A 19,004-nucleotide genomic window follows, 5' to 3' on the forward strand; every position below is an offset into this window, starting at 1 on the left:
TATGCTTTCCTGTATTGTACACTTTTGTGTGTTTTACACTTTTTTGTGCCAGTCTGCTGAAATGTATAAAAAGCAAGTTTTACTGTATTTTCAGATAGCATTTGGCAGCTGAAGGGGTCTTCATTTTTAGAAAATTTGTCTTTTTAGGTATGTTTTACATTCAGAAAGAAGAAAGAGTCACAAAGAATCAGATCAGATTTATGAATATGATGACCAATAGCTTTTGAAGCCAATTGTAGTCAGCCAATATACATCCTGAACCATTACACTGAGGTGTTGCCCTGACAAAAGAACCATATTTTGAGCCCAAGTCTTGGCTGAATGGTGTTAAGGGTCTCTGTAACAGAGGCAAGCATTGTTGCATGTTTCATATTTCATGTTACTTTTGTGTGCAACATCACAAATATCAAGGCTCCTCTTATGATAAATAGGTCTCTGCCTTTCTCTTCTCGCCAGACAAAGAATATTTGATTACAACAGGTGTACTGACCAACTTTTTGTTTCACAAATCAGTTGGGGCATCAAGTTACATTGTCAGTGCCTGTAATAGTGCTATTCACATTGCAAGAGGTAAGGTTTCCGAACTTTATGAGCAATACTTTGTTTTGAGAGATGCATGTTCTGGTATCAGGCTGCACAGAAGTTGAATGCCTGCCAGAGCAAATGGATCTCGATGGACAATAGAGGACTGTGTTGCTACTACACTCACCTAGTGAGTGCGCCACCATCTCACCACTTGAATACATTGGCCCATAGTGACCCTCTTAGCTGGCATAAATAACACCGCACCTCAACCACTCAGTCAGTCATGTACTTCATTTGATAGCGTTTGTCACTATCTCCACTGTACTGCTGTCTATTCGTAGAGAACTTCCCTTTGGATTGTGGCTCGTACTTGGCCTGTTGACAGCATTGTATTGAACTTAGATTTGCACATTGTTGTTGCATAGTTGTTATTGACTTGGTCTTGTTGTCTCAGGTCTGCCGTCCAGTCAGCCTGGTTGCTCAGCTCCGGCATGGGTTTCAGTTCCATTCAGAGGCAGTCTTCTCGCCTTGTGTCATGACCGTTTCTCTCCTGTTTTCGGTTGTATCCTGCCACTTGCTGACACAGCACCTGTTTCTCTCTCACACAGTGTGATGTCCATGAAGATCATAGCTTCTTCACTTTAATCTGATCTTGCAGAGAGACTTGAATTACAGGTTTAGTTAGGACCAAGTGTAATTGTTTCTGGTGGTTAGGCAGGCACAGATCTTCAGTGAGTAATGAAGAAGATTGACCTGCACAATGTGTATCCTCAGTAAATCTAAAAATACATTAGAAGCACCTGAATATTGTAGAATTGTGTGTGTTGTATGAAGTCTCCTGCAAGGATGATCAATCCCAGCCTCCCCCCCCCCCCCTCAAAAAAGAAGAAGAAGAAGAAGAAGAAGATAAATAAATTCTCCAGTGTGATGTTTCTTGCTAATAACTGACTACAATAGTCCACAAGTTTCTCTCTGTGCATGATGATAGTTTTTCATTACTGAATTGTTTTACGTTAATTTTGGCAACAATTGTTATCTGTCCCTGGCTGCAAAAGTTATTTACAAAATCACCTCAAGTATTAAACTCATATTGTTATCTAGAATTCCTAAGACAAGGTAAATTTCTTTGGTATCCTCAAATTACTTTTAGCTTTACATTTTGAAACTCAAGTGATTATTATTTCTTTTTGCACACTTCAAATCAGTTTTAAATCCTTTTGTCTCTACTGTTGTAGGTGACATGTTGAGGAATACATTCTATGAGCATCCTCTAAAGCAAGGATGCAACTTGCCTTTGCTTCCTTCAGACCATGTCTCAACTGGCAAAGGCAGTGGATTGGTGCATACATCTCCAGCCCATGGCCACGATGATTTCTTGGTTGCTTTAAAACATGGAATTTCCTTGGTTTGTTCTTCCTTTTTCGTTTTCGTATGTTGCAATTTGCTAGTATAAGTGGCAAGAAAATAAAAAAAATGTTATTTACTGTTTAAAGTTATGCCCTCTCTTCCATTGATTAAGCATTTCACAAATCACAATATGTTTCACCTTGACTAGTATTAAATTTGTATACTTATGGTTGCAATTTTGGCATGTGGACCATTGTCAAGTAATAGTTCACAATGAAATATTGAGGCATAATGAACTATTTTAAGAGGACATCGTCCTTGTATCAACCATATATCATACTTTGGTATGGAAAGTTCTTGCAAAATGTAAATAATTTAGGAGTTAATAAACTAAATGGCTTATAGAAAAGTAGGAGTGTGGAGTCATTAACAGGCACACAGAACTTCACTAGCTTTTGTATGAATCCGTCTTGAGGTAGAGTACACGCACACACACACACACACACACACACACACACACACACACACACACACACACCTGTACAGGTACATTGTGCTGTCTGAATTCATATATTTGTGTGTGTGTGTGTGTGTGTGTGTGTGTGTGTGTGTGTGTGTGTGTGCAAGAATGTCTAAATTTATGTAAAACTGCACCTATATGTATCACTGTTTGTGCACCAGGCGTAAGTGCAGTATTTATGTAAATTTGATAGTAATTATTGTATGAAGTGCTGTGCCCATTTATGTAGATGACAAGGATGCTAGAGACTAATGATTTTACTTATTGTCTCAACCTCTAGCTGCACTGTTACTGGTGAAGTTTTGTTCTGCAACTTACATAATTGTATGTATTGTTGTTTTCCTAACAAATTTATTAATCATTTCTTCTGTTGGTGTACTTGATCTCACTTGTACTATTACCACAGTTGTGGCGGTCTGTATTACCCAGAACATATCTCTTTGTTTTTCATTGTGGAATACAACTGTTTACTTCAATAGTTTGTAAAGAAGAAATCACAAAATGTCAAACCAGAGGTCTACAAGGAACCTGGGACAATTAACCATTTATCGTAATATAGGTCTTCTGTGGTTTCCCAAAATCAGTTCATCCAAATACTGGGATGATTTTCTCCTCCATCTTTCTGTTTACGACGACATGGTATATGTCTGTATATCTACAGTAGAATAATTTCAGTACTGTACTTTGGTAGTGTAAGCTGTAATATTGAAATAATTATAATAATATGAGTGCGTAGGCATTTGTAGGCATACATGTTTTACAAGTGTGGACCCACATCATGTTGTAATGAATATGGATAAAACTGATGTTTTGGCTGTGTTTAAGAGAACTTTCTCTTTATCCATATGAAGGGCCTTTACAAAATATAATTGGGGTCTCAGCAACATTGAACAGAAGTTTTCCCATTAGTAGACCCAGAGGAGAGTTAGTACAGTTGTGACCAAAACATCAGTTTTGCTCATCAAGTGTCAGTTGTTTCACATGTGACTCTTCACTCAAAAAATGTTATGGAAAACGAAGAGGGAGATAAATTTATTCACAGATTAGATGGTTAGCGTCAGTATAAAATCTCTGTTTATCAACATGCCGTTAGAGTAAACTGTTCATGTACCAGCCAGACACATTTGATCAGGTTCAGTTAGATCTGTCAACATATGTTAATAACAGGTATTTTGTCAAGGGCTACCCATGGCTATAGGTTGTTGGCTGGGAATATTTCTGCTAAGAATATGCAGCCTTAAGCATAATATTTTATTTTCTTATATCAGTGCAATGCTTTTCAGAGCTACCTTCCAATTTCCAGAACTACAGTGACATTTTTTGGGTGTCACTTTTGCTTAAGTTTATCATCTTCACTGGTACATGAAGTGTTCATCTTCTAGGTCAGTGAAAAATTTCCGCAGTTGCAGTTACAATTCCAGTAATATAATGTGCACACATGGAAGTTTTTCACCGATGAAGGAAATGAACATTTCATGTTCAAATGAAGATGATAAACTGAAGTATATGTGACATGCAAAAAGAATGTCACTTCAGTTCTTGAGAATGGAGTTGTAGCTATGAAACATCTTGAGCTATAGCAAGAAAATTAAATACCACGACTGAAGACAATGTACTAATAACAAAAATATTCCTAACTTGTCATCAGCTTACTTCAAATCATCATCATCATCATCATCATCATCATCATCATCATCAATGTTCTGCCAAAAGGCAGGTTTTCACATGGTAGTTCTCCAGGCTGTCCAGTCTTCTGCCATCCTCTTCAGATCTGCACTTCGAATGGCAGAAAAAAAACTACGACATGACAGATGGTAGTAGTGCTTCCCACCATATCTCCATTAGGCATCTGACATATTGACAGTCAACTTTGGATCATTGATGCTGAGTTTGATTCCATTACACCCACACTGCTCATTCAGGTCTCTGAACAAAGATTCAATTTATGGTCCAATGGTGTATCAAAGCTATATAAGATTCACAAATATTTGCATAACCTGCATGGAAAGATTCAGTTCATGTTTGAATTAGAGGAGCATGATGTGATTCCATTTCTAGATGTGAACACATGTAGGACATTGGATGGCAGGCAAGGGCACTGACAATACCAGAAGCCAATACAAACACACACAGATAAGTATTTAGGTGCCACATCCCAACTGCACCCAGTGCAGAAGAATTTGGTGATCCACTCGTTGATGACTCATACACAGAATCTCAGTGATGTTCATGATAGAACACAGGATCTTAAAATCGTGTGTACTACCTTCTTGGTCAGTGACTGTACAAATGCTTTGCTCACTGCAGACATGTACAAGATGTGAAGAAGAATAATTAAAGGCCAATAGCAACACAAATCCTGGAACATGAGCAGTATTTTCAAATGCCACTTCAAATCAGCTCTGATTGATGCTGGAAAGAGCAATCCAGGTAGATAAAATTTAATCAGAGTTGTATACTTGCCAAACATCCAGGAATGATGTAATGTATAATCAAGGAGCCCATTGACATACTAAAACTTCCTAACAGTATGGATAGAGAAGAATGCTTTAGGTTTGCACCATACCGTATGGCAGCCACCAGAGCCCAACAAGCCACACTGATAGTTTGATTTATGAGTGTTACTGGCAAGGAACTGCATTTGCGTGTCCAGTAATCCACATGAGGAAAATAACACTCATAGTAGTCAAAATCCTATTCGTCAAGTGCCTGTCAGTCGTTGCGTGTATTGAATGAGGCAATCAGCAACACCAGATCTTCACTCTGACCACTAAAGGAAACCAGCCAGATATAAGATTCCCATTCCCTCCAGCCCAGTAAGCCAGTTTGGCAATTTTTGAAACTGTGACATGATACCATGTGCAGAAGAGGAATCATAACAGAATATTATTGGGCATTCACTAATACACTTCATCAGTTTCTACATTAGTAGACCCAGAGAAAGCCCACTGCAACTGGGGTCAAAATGTTGGTTTTATCCATATAATGACAGCTATTTTATAACATGATGTCCCTCTACACCCAGAAAGCTTTTATATTAATTTACAATAATATTTAATATATTACATATTATGTAAACTTTACAGAGTAGGAGCAATCCCCGTAATTTGTCGAAAAGCACAATGTAAACTTTTATAACAACTTCTTGTCCCAGGCACTGTTTATCCTTCAGTCCACTTTATACTACATATGGTAGATAATAAGCTTGTACTAATGAAGTGTAACATTTCTATCATTTCCATCAACTGCAAATCCATTAACAAAATTTGTATGATCTTGGGACATTACGTAGTTTCCTTGAGTTGAATGTGAAGTTAAGATTTTGGTTTGCAAATGGTATGGTGCTAATACCAGAAACACTGGAACTCTATGTTCACTCCTAAAATTTGACAAATGCAAAACTACAATATTCAGTTGTACTTATTATGGGGTCCAAATTATAACTATATCTCCATTCTGGAGGATTCTGCACAGTAAATGGCAACCACTGTATAGTGGATGACAGAGGGTTGGCCTGTTACGTATCAGTGGTACTCATGACCGTTCTTGCCCCCATTAGTAAATGGAATTAGATAAATGTGTGTTTCTGTACATGGTGAGTATTGTTTTTTTCTACTTTCATATTTGTCTGTTGACAGAACTTGAAATTTCACTTCCTCAAGATAAGTAGTCATCAGCCATTCAACTTACTTGTGAAAAATAAATGTTCATACCTTTTACCAAATGAGCATCTTAGCAAAACAATGTTTCCTTCAGTGTGTTAGTTCATACAGTACTTTTGTTTCTCTTATAGGAGTGTTTGGTTGATGAAGATGGCTGCTTTATGTCTAAAATTGGGCCAGAGCTTGAAGGTTTACCTGTGTTGTCTGCAGGCAATGAAAAAGTGTTGGTATTGTTGCAGAATGATATTTTGCATCAAGAAAAGTATACACATAGTTATCCCTATGACTGGAGGACAAAGCAGCCAGTTATAATCAGAGCTAGCAAGCAATGGTTTATTGACACTGATGCAATTAAACAAACAGCAATTGTAAGTCTTAGAGCAAAACATTTTTTTATACTTCTTTGTCTCACATTAAATGTTTTACACAGTCTCTGATTGATGTTATTAAATATTAGAACAAACTCAGAGCTGTTAACATATTGCCAGAAAAATTCAGTGGAAGTGGTCAGCTAATATCGCTGCTGGACAGGCGACCGTACTGGTGTATCTCAAGGCAGAGAGTTTGGGGTGTACCGATCCCAGTTCTTTACCGACATTCAAATCAGGAAATCTTGGTAACCAGGTAGAGCCTAAAAATTTTTTGTGTTATATGTCAGTTGAACATGTTCATTATACATGACCTAATAATTAGTTTGTAATATTATTATACAATAATTTTTAGACCACTGATCGATCACTTCTGTAATCTTTTGGAAGAACATGGTCCAGATTTCTGGTGGACACTGCCTACTGAGAAACTTGTTGAAGGTTGTGTCTCAGATGTAGATGTACAAGACATAGAAAAAAGTCAGGTGTGTAACATATTATACTGCACTTCATTAGCACAGTTTATCTTTTTTTGATACATTTAATATTTTCTTTTTCTGTTTTAGGACATCTTGGACATCTGGTTTGATAGTGGAATATCATGGTCTTCTGTTTTGGATCAAAAAGTGGCTGACTTATATTTGGAAGGTGTAGACCAAATCACTGGTTGGTTCCAGTCTTCACTAATGACATCAGTTGCACTGCGTGAGGAGCCTCCCTATCGGTTAGTGAAATAAAGTGCTCACTCTGTTTCCTGACACATAAACATTGCTCTTTGTTCAAGTTTATCAGTACTAATAATGAAACTGTGGAACCATCGCATCTGTCTGTTTGAACATGCTAATCTCCAAAAACTACTAGCTGAATTTTCATGGGGCTTTCACGGGTAACTTGAGTATAGCTCCAGGCAATGTATAGGCTTTATTTCATCAAAACTGGAACTTGCAAAAGAAATATACCATAATTTAAAGTTCTATGTAAAATCATCTGCTTAGCTTAGTAATTTGGATTCTTAATTGTAACAGTATAATACACGAAAGAACCAGTAGGTGATGCTGTTTGTTTTGTAGTACACCAAAGAACCAGTAGATGTTGCTCTTAGGTTTTATTTATTTATTATTATTATTTTTTTTAACTCAGTGCGAAGACGCAAAGTAGACCTAGCTATGTTTATAGTAATGTGCATTTTACCTTGTATACACGTTCCTGTAGAAAAGTTAGTAATGATGAAAAAATTCATGTATGGATGAAAGGACTTGGTGTACTTGCTGAAACTGTAGCTCTAACTGGAGATATTACTTTGTATTATAATTATTAATAAAGGGTGATCCTTGACTCCTGTAACCACTAATCATACATCGCGAACCGGGGGCTCAAGGATGCAACAGTTTAAAAAAATTACCAAGCATAGTGCCGCACTGCCCGCTGAGTGCCTAGCGAGTCGGTGATGCAACGTTCCCGATTTGGCTCGGTGCCACATGGTCTGGACGCACCAGCGGTGCGCGCTGCTAGAGCTACTACAGTGCGCATCCGGGATAACACTCCGGCTGGTGCACGCTAAGAAAAAAAATAGATTGCTTAAGTTTGCTTTGTGACTTGGGTGCCAACTCATGACATTTTGATTTAGTGTTGTTTGTGAAAAAAAATGTGTAGAGAACAGTTTAGTCTTGCTGAATACACAAGAAAGGCTGAAAAACTGGGGACAGTGCAGTCTCAATAATCCATTGAAGATCATGAGGTGAGACTTACAGCAGCTCGAGAACTTCAAGCTGTAACTCGCTATTTAGAAACTCCTTCCAATAGCAGGGCACAACGTAACTTTAATCAAGAGCATCATGAATTATCTCACCCATCAGAAAGAATACTTACCGTACAGTGGAGGTGCTGAGTTGCAGATAGGCGCGCGCGCGCGCGCACACACACACACACACACACACACACACACACACACACACACACACACACACACACCTGCAGTCTCGGCAACTGAAACCACACTGGGAGCAGCAGCCCCAGTGTGTGATGAGAGCGGCGACTGGGTGGGGTAAGGAGGAGGCTGGGGTGGGGAGGGGGAGGGATAGTATGGTGGGGATGGCAGACAGTGAAGTGCTGCAGGTTAGATGGTGGGCAGGGGAGAGGTGGGGGGGGGGGGGGAGTAGTGGAAAAGTAGAGACATAAAAAGCCTAGGTGTGATGGTGGAATGATGGCTGTGTAGTGCTGGAGGGAACAGAAAAGGGGCTGGAGGGCTGCATGGGTGAGGACAGTGACTAATGAAGGTTGAGGCCAGGAGGGTTACGGGAACATAGGAAAGGGAAAGTTCCCACCTGCACAATTCAGAAAAGCTGGTGTTGGTGGGAAGAATGAATATGGCACAGGCTGTGAAGCAGTCATTGAAATGAAGAATACCATGTTTGGCAGTGTGTTCAGCAACAGGGTGGTCCACTTGTTTCTTGCCCACAGTTTGTCAATGGCCATTCATGAGGACAGACAGCTTGTGGGTTGTCATGCCTACATAGAATGCAGCACAGTAGTTGCAGCTTAGTTTGTAGATCACATGAATGGTTTCACAGGTCGCCCTGCCCTTGATGGGATAGGTGATGTTAGTGACCGAATTGGAGCAGGTGGTGGTGGGAGGATGTATGGGACAGGTCTTGCGTCTAGGTCTATTACAGGGGTATGAGCCATGACGTAAGGGACTGGGAGCAGGGCTTGTGGAATGATGGACGAGTATATTGTGTAGGTTTGGTGGACGGTGGAATACCACTGTGGGAGGGGTGGGAAGGATAGTGGGCAGGATATTTCTCATTTTGGGGCATGACAAGAGGTAATCAAAAACCTGGAGGAGAATGTAAGCAGTTGCTCCAGTCCTGGGTGGTACTGAGTTACGAGAGGAATGCTCCTCTGTGGCTGGACGGTGGAACTGTGGGATGTGGTGTGAGACCAGAAAGATAAGGTGTGGGAGATTTGTTTTTGTATAGGGTTGGGAGTATAGTTATAATCAGTGAAGGCTTCAGTGAGACCCTCAGTTTATTTTGAGAGGGACTGCAGATGCGATGACCACGGGTGGCTAGGATGTACAGAAGGGGTCTTCTGGTATGGAAGGGGTAGCAGCTGTCAGACTGGAGGTATTGCTGGTGGTTAGTAGGTTGATATGGATGGAGGTACTGATGCAGTCATCTGTGGGGTGGAGGTGAACATCTAGGAAGGTGGCTTGTTGGGTTGAGTAGGACCAGGTGAAGCAAGTGGGAATGAAGTTGTTGAGGTTCTGGAGGATTGTGGATAGGGTGTCCTCACCTTTGATCCAGATAGAAAAGATGTCATCAGTGAATCTGAACCAGGTGAGGTGTTTAGGATTCTGGGTTTCTAGCAAGGATTCTTCTAGATGGCCCATGAATAGGTTGGCATAGGATGGTGCCCTGGTGGGTGCCCATGGCCATACCCAGGATTTATTTGTAGGTAATGCCTTCAAAGGAGAAGTAATTGTAGTGAGGATGTAGTTGGTCATGGCAACTAGGAAGGAGGTTGTTGATTTGGAATCTTCCGGCACTGGGAAAGTTAATGTTCAGTAGTGGTAATGTAGGAATGTTAGTAAACAGGGAAGTGGTGTCAATAGTGATGAGCAGGGCACTGTGTGGTAAAGGCACAGGAATTGTGGATAGTCGGTGGAGGAAATGGTTGGTATCTTTTTCATAGAAGGTTAGGTTCCGAGTAATATGTCGAAGGTGTTGGTCTACAAGAGCAGAGATTCTCTCAGTGGGGGCACAGTAACTGGCCACAGTGGGGCATCCTGGGTGATTAGGTTTATGGACTTTGGGAAGCATGAAGAAGGGAGTAGTGCGGGGAGTGGTAGGGGTGAGCAGAGAGATGGACTCTGGGGAGAGGTTCTGGGATGGGCCTATGGATTTGAGTAGTGACTGGAGATCCTGCTGGATTACTGGAATGGGGTCACTCTGGCAAGGTTTGTAGGTGGAAGTACCTGACAGCTGGCGGAGTCCTTCCACCAGGTAATCCTTGCAGTTCAAAACAACAGTGGTGGAACCTGTGTCCGCAGGAAGGATTATAAGGTTGGGATCAGTTTTTTAGATGGTGGATTGCGGTTCTTTCTGCAGACATAGTGTAGTTTGCATGTTGAGGGATTTGGGGAATGATGGTGAGGCAAGGTTCGAGGTTAAGAAATTCTGAAAAGTTAACAGAGAGTGGTTTGGGGGCAGTCTGGGTGGACCACAATTGGATGGCGGAGTGAACTGAGTTCCAGCCTGGATTTTCCATTGTTTGATCTTCAGAATACTTCAGCCACAAGGCTTAATGTTTTTTCCCTCTTGTACTTTTCTCCAGCGTAACACCATAGAAGCAGAAATTCTGATGAAAAGTGGCACAGGCGAGTGAGTTTTTATACCAGAAACTATTCTTATTCCTAACAATTCACCATTTTACTTTAAATGTGTACAGTTCGTGGTGAGCTTATGTTATACCATAAACTAAGCACAAGGCCAGACACTGCATGTTTTTGGTGTGGAACTTAGTGTCAGCTGGTTTTCCTACTGCCATCTCTCCTGTGTTAGTGAACCAACCAAGATCTTTGTTCATGTCCTAAATCATACAACTTCAAACATTGTACTGACAAGCTTTATAAGTAAAAAATAAACTACACGTGTACGAAGCGTCAGGCACAGCTTTAAATATATACCTGGGCAATGCCAGGTTTCTCAGCTGGTGAGTTAATAATTTCATAACAGGTTCTTGGGAGTCTTCCATAAAGGAGATATTTTTAAATGAAAATAACAGTTTGTGTCAAAATTATAAATTTAGTTGTGGTTTACACACACACACACACACACACACACACACACACACACACACACACAAGGTTAATCGTTAATCTTATTGTAGCCACAAGTAGCTCTGTATGTGTGGTGTTTTGCTTTTTCTTCCAGTACTTCAATTATATGACAAGTGATTACATTTATTCCTTCTGATATGATTGTTGCTCAATAAGGTACATGATCCGTTAACCAAATTTTTATTTTACTTTCATATCATACATGAAACTAGTGTTAGTAAGAAATATTACAGGGTTTCATTAAGCAAAGAGGTCATTCTCTGTTATAGAACAGATTACATTATAATTATCTGTAGAATTTAGACAATCAAAATCTAATTGTTAAAGGCTGAAAAAAAAAATATTGAAATGTACCTTTGTTTTGTAATTCACAGGGCTATATTTGTTCATGGATTTGCAGTTGATGGAAATGGTCGAAAAATGTCAAAGTCATTGGGAAATGTTGTAGATCCTGTTGACATTACTGAAGGCAGCAAGCACATACCAGCTTATGGGACTGATGTTCTCAGGTATTAGATTATATCAACTGAAACAATGAATCAAAACTAAAAATTAAGTGCAGCACATGCCTTAAGGTCTGTGGTCGGATTTTGAAGATTACTGTAGTTTGATAAGTGATGGTGCCAATATTGGAAATACAATGAGTGTTCAAGAAGTATTGCAACAATTTTTTTTTTTTTTTTTCTGAAAGCAGGTCAGTTTTATTCAGGATTCCAATACACAGTATTATTCCTCACTCCTTTGGCTACAAAACTCTAGTTCTTGATATAATCTCCATTAAGTGCACACTATCTTACTGCAAAGGGCTGTATGGCCACTTGTTATTACTCTACTGGTTGAGTTCAAAGCCAGTGTCATATTTCATCAGTTATGTCCCCAAAATCCATGTACTGCTTCTCGTGGAATGCATCCTTCACTCGGCCAAACAGATGTTTGTCAGAAGGTACAAGATCTGGGCTGTAGGATGGATGAGTAAGAACATTCGAATGAAGTATTGTGAGCTCCTCTCAAGTGCACAGACTTATGTGAGGCCTTGCATTGTCACGGAGAAGGAAAAGTTTGTTTGCATTTTTGTGACAACAAACACGCTGAAGTCATTATTTCAATTTCCTAATGGTATCAGAATACACTTCAGAGTTGATTGTTGCCCAGTGAGGGAGGACATCTAACAGAATAACCCTTCCGAGTCCCAGAAGACTGCTACAATGACTTTACTATCTAAGGCTGCGACCTTGAACTGTTTCTTTGGAGGAGAGGTGGTGTGATACCACTTCATGGATTGCTATTTTATTTCCAGTTCGAAGTGATGAACTCATGTTTTAAAACCGGTCATGATGTTTGACAAAAAATTGTTATGATCGTCCTCATAATGTGCAAGCAATTCTGCACAGATGGTCCTTTGTTGTTCTTTATGGTCTTCTGTTAGGCGGCGAGGAACTCAGTGGGCACACACCTTTGAACAACTCAACAGGTGGATGAGTGTTTCAGCACTACCAACAGAGACATCCAGTTGAGCAGTTTGGTGTTTCGTTGTGATCTGTTGATCACTTCGAACAAATCTGTCCACACACAGCTGTGTACAGCTGGACGAGGCACGGGAGATCCGACAGATGTGTGTGATGATAAGATACCTCACCTAAGACTCACCATGCTTTTGTTTGCTGCAGGAGGTCACAGCAGTCATTCTGCAAGTGTGTATGAATGTCTGTGATGCTCTGTTTTTCTGCCAATAGAAACTAAGGACAGTTCTTTGCTTGGAATGCACCTCTGTTACAGATGCCATTTTGGAGGCTAGTTTTAGTGCCACCACCAATCAGAACTTAATGAAACTATAGTGGCTGAAATGGGAATATTCCACCCTGTCTTGCAACAAATTCCACATTTTTTCAATTTAAGTTGTCCAAGAAAATAATGTGTTGCAATACTTATTGAACACCCCTTATATATTTCAGTCATCAGTGTAAAAAGGTGCACGATCAGCCTATAATTTTTTAGGCAGTGTATGGAAAAAACTCTAAAGAAGTTCTAATTATGTTGAACTTACTGCTATTATTGTCATTTTGTGTAGATGCATTGTGTACAGACCACTAGTGCAGCAACTTTAAACCCATTGGAATAGTCTGTGGGGTGAGGATTATTGTTTAAACTGATTACACACATGTTATGAAAAGTCCTGGTGTAATGTAAATAATATAGAATTAAAGGTAACGACTTACGGAATAGTGGAGCATTAATTCGAATCAGTGCTTCAACTATTCAGTGATTTGTTACCTTTACTCCTAAATTATCTGCAGTACACATGTCATATTTAGATCTTGCTGTTGGAATTCAATTTCTGTTGTGATCCATTGTTCATACCACAAAATGATATTCTTCTCATTGCAACAGTGACGATGGACTTGATAATACATTAACAGTTAATTGAGACCTCAAATAATTTTGGATGGTTAAGAACTGTTGTTTCATACCTTGGACATTATCGTAGGGAATTAAAAATGGGAAGGGGTCTTTGGAGGGAACAATGCTACAATTGCTGGTGAATAATGAGCTTATTTCAGATTGATTGCACAATGTATAACAATATAAGATGGTTGGGAAGTCAGCAGTCATGTTTGTATCATGCTGCTAATGAATTTCAGTTGTGTACCCAAATATCATACAGTATGTGGAAATTTATGCTAGTGCCTTGCCTGCTTTAAGTTTTAGTATCGTGTTCTGATCGCTCACAGCTTATGTATGAGAAGATAACACTTTTGCACTGCAAATTGTATTCATTTTGTGTTTTGAATTCTACGAATTGAATGAATTGCTTGTATTTAGAGTAATTGTAAGTAACTGACTGTGTCTTCCAAAATTAAAGATTTCAGAAATTTTAGTGCTCTGGTAATGGCTTTCTATTCGAAATGCAGTTTAATTACTTTATTGCGGAGATGCTGAGTCACAATTATTCTTACATTCCATCTTGGATTTTTGATTGTTTGAGTTTAATTACTTTGTAATACCATCTGTCTTGAGGAAGTGTCTCGTCATTCCCTTTTGGTTTGTCCTGTATTAGGAAAATTGTGATTTTCTTTTGAAAACATCCCTGAGTTTACATTAATTAATTGGCACCCACTTCTACACAAAGCTATGTACATCAGAGATATTTCTTATTCGAGTGTGTTTATGAAGGAACAGAACACATCCCTCTTCCAATCACTTTCTTAACAACCAAAGTGCACATTCATTTTTAGGCACTAGTGGCAGTTTGTTTTCTTACAAAAATGTTCCTGTGTAATCTTTCACAGATGGCATATTGCACAGTGTGCATATCTAGAAGGAGAGTACTCTGATATGAAATTATTTTGCCTTCCATTAAAAACATTCTGAGTGAACCTTGTATCCAGCAATTTGGTACCAGTTGAATGAATGTGTTTAAACTCTAAAAATTGATCAATTGGTCAGTATCAGTAATATGTGACACATTTTACAGTCTTATTTCACTTACTCATCATATTGATTTTATGTTGTGCAATAATTACATCTTTTTCCCCAAATACTGTACTTTCAATTACAGGTGGTGGGTTGCTTCGCATGGTACGCATCATGGTAACATAAGTATAAGCAACAATTTGTTGGACAGCTCTGCAGATTCTATCCAAAAAATACGCATTGTGCTGCGCTTTATCCTTGGGTCTATAAATGATTTCCAGAATAAGAGTGACACTGATGCTGTACATTTATACAACTTGGACAAGTACTTGCTCAATCTGCTCTTTGGTTTGGAAAAAGAGGTACTTGTTCCCAACTAAATCTTTTATTATGGAAGTTCAACTTTTGACTTAAGATCTGTTTATTCTGATACATTCAAGGATCATCTTGTTTTAGGTTGTGGCAATGTATGACACTTATCAGTTCAACCATGTTTGTAAACTCATGACAAACTTTGTCACCAACGATCTATCAGCACTATACTGCCATCTCATAAAAGACAGGTGAGTGGTGAAGTCATTTTCTTTGTTGTTAATTTTTATCTCAAACTAATGGTAGAGGCAATAATACAAATAATTTTCAGACTTTATTGCGAATCATCTAACTCTCCTAAGAGAAGAGCTTGTCAGTTGGTGCTGAGCCACATACTGGAAGGTGTTACACATATGATTGCCCCAGTTTTACCATTTCTTGCAGAGGAAGTTTATCTCCACCATCCCTGTTTTGTCGGTGAGTTCAGTGCCTAACTTTCTCTCTGTTTTCTTCTTGTTGTATTTTGTAATGCAACTTGTTGTTCAGTAATTTCTTCTTGTTGTATTTCGTGATGCAGGTTGTTGTTCAGTAGAGGCCATGGATTAGCATTATTTCTCTAGAGAGAAATTTCTCTGTGGGACAGTGCGTTATTTACTTGAACTTTATCTTTTTTTGTTCTGCATGTTTGATGTAACTGATTGTTCATTGCCCCCCCCCCCCCCCCCCCCCTTTTAATGTAACATGCGCTTCTCAAGAAATTTGTTTGAAATAGATCAGCTGCAACTAAATTAGAATGTGTGTAAGGACAAATGGTCATAATTGTATATTCTTAATTCACAGTATTCAGTCATTCAGTTAGCTAAGGTGAACTAAAGTGGAGTGATTCCACAAACAGCATGAATATTGGTGTAATAAATGTCATAAAATTATGTTACGAAAAGGATAGGTTGCTACCAACACGTATAGAAGAGATGGAATCACAGACCGACACAATGAAAAGACTGCTAAACTTTTAAACTTTCAGACAAAAAAGTCTTCCTTTGGAAATGGGAAACACGCGCACACACACACAGACACACACACACACACACACACACACACACACACACAAAATACTTTTTTGTCAGAAAGCTTAAATGTTTAGCAGTCTTTTTCATTGTGCCTGTCTGCGACTTAATGCCACCTCTACGTGGTGAGATGCTGTGTATCCTTTCCATAATATTGTTAGGATTCCAACCTAGAATTGCATTGTTTCATAAAATTGTGTGGTAGTTTTGAAGTAATGCTGATGAATTTTCATTTGTTCTCTAGTGAAAAATGAGCTTCAGTTACAATATGGTATTAAAATGTATAACTGAGGCAGAAATACCACCTAATATTAAAAGGTGAAATAGCATGTCAAAAGACATAAAGATCACAAAAAACGCTTGTAGAAAGTAATCTCTTATCACCTGGTACACACAGAAAATCCAGAGTATATCTACAGTTTCATATCGCCCTACTTTGTCCTCCTCCTCCTCCTCCTCCTCCTCTTCCTCCTCCTCTTATTCCACCTCCTCCTCTGCCCCCCACCCACTCCAGCCTCTTCTCCTATTCCGCCACCACTACCAGCACCACTTAGATCCAAAGAATTTCAACCACAATCTTCAGCAGAGGTGATTCTGCCATTTGCACAGTGGATTCATATGTGGGAGGATCATTTATGGCAAATGCCATGTTCATTTGTTTGAAACAGGCACGGCCAAATTCATTGCTGATCTGAAATTGTACTCTGTCTCTAATGATCGTGTTATAGAAAGGATGTTAAACCATGATATTCCTGTCTTCTTTCTTTCATCATCATATCCTGAATTGAGGAGTATTCTTTACAAGACTTTATCGGGGCTCCCAACCTATGATATTGCAGTTCGTCCATGTGCCATTTCTGCCCCTAGAACTGTGCACCATGAAGCTAAGTGCTTTTAATGGCCCAGGTGTATGACATGCATACTGTTCCTGCCTATCTCTCCCTATACTGATTTATCTCATTAAATATAGAACTGAATATAATAGAGGGAAACAATCCACGTGGGAAAAATATATCTAAAAACAGAGATGATGTGACTTACCGAACGAAAGTGTTGGCAGGTCGATAGACACACAAACACAAACATACACATGAAATTCAAGCTTTCGCAACAAACTGTTGCCTCATCAGGAAAGAGGGAAGGAGAGGGAAAGACGAAAGGATGTGGGCTTTAAGGGAGAGGGTAAGGAGTCATTCCAATCCCAGGAGCGGAAAGACTTACCTTAGGGGGAAAAAAGGGGTATACACTCGCGCACGCACACACACACACAACCATCCGCACACACACAGACACAAGCAGACATGAAAATGTCTGCTTGTGTCTGTGTATGTGCGGATGGATGTGTGTGTGTGTGCGCGAGTGTATACCCCTTTTTTCCCCCTAAGGTAAGTCTTTCCGCTCCTGGGATTGGAATGACTCCTTACCCTCTCCCTTAAAGCCCACATCCTTTCGTCTTTCCCTCTCCTTCCCTCTTTCCTGATGAGGCAACAGTTCGTTGCGAAAGCTTGAATTTCATGTGTACGTTTGTGTTTGTTTGTGTGTCTATCGACCTGCCAGCACTTTCATTCGGTAAGTCACATCATCTGTGTTTTTAGATATAAATATAGAACTGCATGCACAAGCTGACTATCAACCCTATTAAAACTGCTGACCAGCATTACAAGTGCACATGAAGCCAAATAGTGTAATGGGCATTGTAAAATCATTGACAGGGATAAAGCAGATAATGTAATTGCAGAGCAAGCTTCTGTACATAACTCAGTTGATTTCAACAGCTGCTTTATTACTAGTTCCAAGTCTGCCTTAGTACTAGTTCCAAGTCTCCAGCACAAGTCCTCCTGAATAGTAAAATTGCCATCTGTCTCTTGGATACCTCCCATGGGCGTACAGCCCTTCTCGTTTGAACCTCTGCTAGTCTCTGTCATCCTGCTACTTTGTCTACTCTTGACTCACCTAACTCTGTTCTTCCATTCATCTATTTTCCATTCTTCCTCCTTGCTGGCCTTAGACTTTCCTTTTTAGGGATCTGCAAACAATGAGTAAAAATGGAAACCTTATAGGACCACTTTTTTGTCCATCTATCTGCCTGTCTTTCCAACTATTAAGAATTTTTTTCTCATCAATAGGGAGACTTAGTAGTTCAAATTTATGTCACTCACTATGGTCTACAATCCCTTGATCATGTAAGAAATGTAAGTCTCTAAGTCAGTGCAACCAAGAGATACAGTCATCGTGTATACTCTCAAACTCATTCATCAAAAAATTATGGGGTACTTCCCCTTGATCTAGAATCATGAAATTTGGCTAGTAAAAAGGTTTCACAATAAAAGTAAAGGAATTCCCAAAATAGTTAATTTGTTATTATATCACATGAAAAAATGTTTTTTGTCATTTTTTAGCTGACTGTCTGCCTTTCCAACTGTTGTGGTCTTCAGTCCAGAGACTGGTTTGATACAGCTCTCCATGCTACTCTATCCTGTGCAAGCTTCTTCATTTCCAAGTAACTACTGCACCCTACATCCTTCTGAATCTGCTTAGTGTATTTACCTCTTGGTCGCCCTCTATGATTTTTACCCTCCACACTGCCCTCCAATACTAAATTCGTGATCCCTTGAAGCCTCAGAACATGTCCTACCAACCGATCCCTTCTTCTCATCAAGTTGTGCCACAAATTCTTCTTCTCCCTAATTTTGTTCAGTACCTCCTCATTAGTTAAATGATCTACCCATCTAATCTTCAACATTCTTGTGTAGCACCACATTTCGAAAGCTTCTTTTCTCTTGTCTAAGCTATTTATCAACCACATTTCACATCCATACATGACTACACTCCATACAAATACTTTGAGAAAAGACTTCCTGACGCTTAAGTCTATACTCAGTGTTAACAAATTTCTCTTCATCAGAAATGCTTTTCTTGCCATTGCCAGTCTTCATTTTATATTCTCCCTAC

The 19,004-nt window shown here is 39.4% G+C and overlaps 1 protein-coding gene across 1 annotated transcript in view; it reads left to right on the plus strand.

The window, feature by feature from the left end:
* Nucleotides 1-19,004, plus strand: part of LOC124795032 (isoleucine--tRNA ligase, mitochondrial) — a 103,224-nt gene that overhangs the window by 69,175 nt on the left and 15,045 nt on the right. The window contains exons 7-15 of the mRNA XM_047258809.1: nt 1,761-1,930; nt 6,186-6,422; nt 6,512-6,678; nt 6,778-6,907; nt 6,989-7,146; nt 11,637-11,771; nt 14,819-15,035; nt 15,130-15,236; nt 15,317-15,462. Of these exons, the coding sequence (XP_047114765.1) occupies nt 1,761-1,930; nt 6,186-6,422; nt 6,512-6,678; nt 6,778-6,907; nt 6,989-7,146; nt 11,637-11,771; nt 14,819-15,035; nt 15,130-15,236; nt 15,317-15,462 (1,467 nt within the window). The remainder of the gene's footprint in view (nt 1-1,760; nt 1,931-6,185; nt 6,423-6,511; nt 6,679-6,777; nt 6,908-6,988; nt 7,147-11,636; nt 11,772-14,818; nt 15,036-15,129; nt 15,237-15,316; nt 15,463-19,004) is intronic.

The sequence above is a fragment of the Schistocerca piceifrons genome, chromosome 4 (genome assembly GCF_021461385.2).
Source record: "Schistocerca piceifrons isolate TAMUIC-IGC-003096 chromosome 4, iqSchPice1.1, whole genome shotgun sequence".
Lineage (NCBI taxonomy): Eukaryota > Metazoa > Arthropoda > Insecta > Orthoptera > Acrididae > Schistocerca > Schistocerca piceifrons.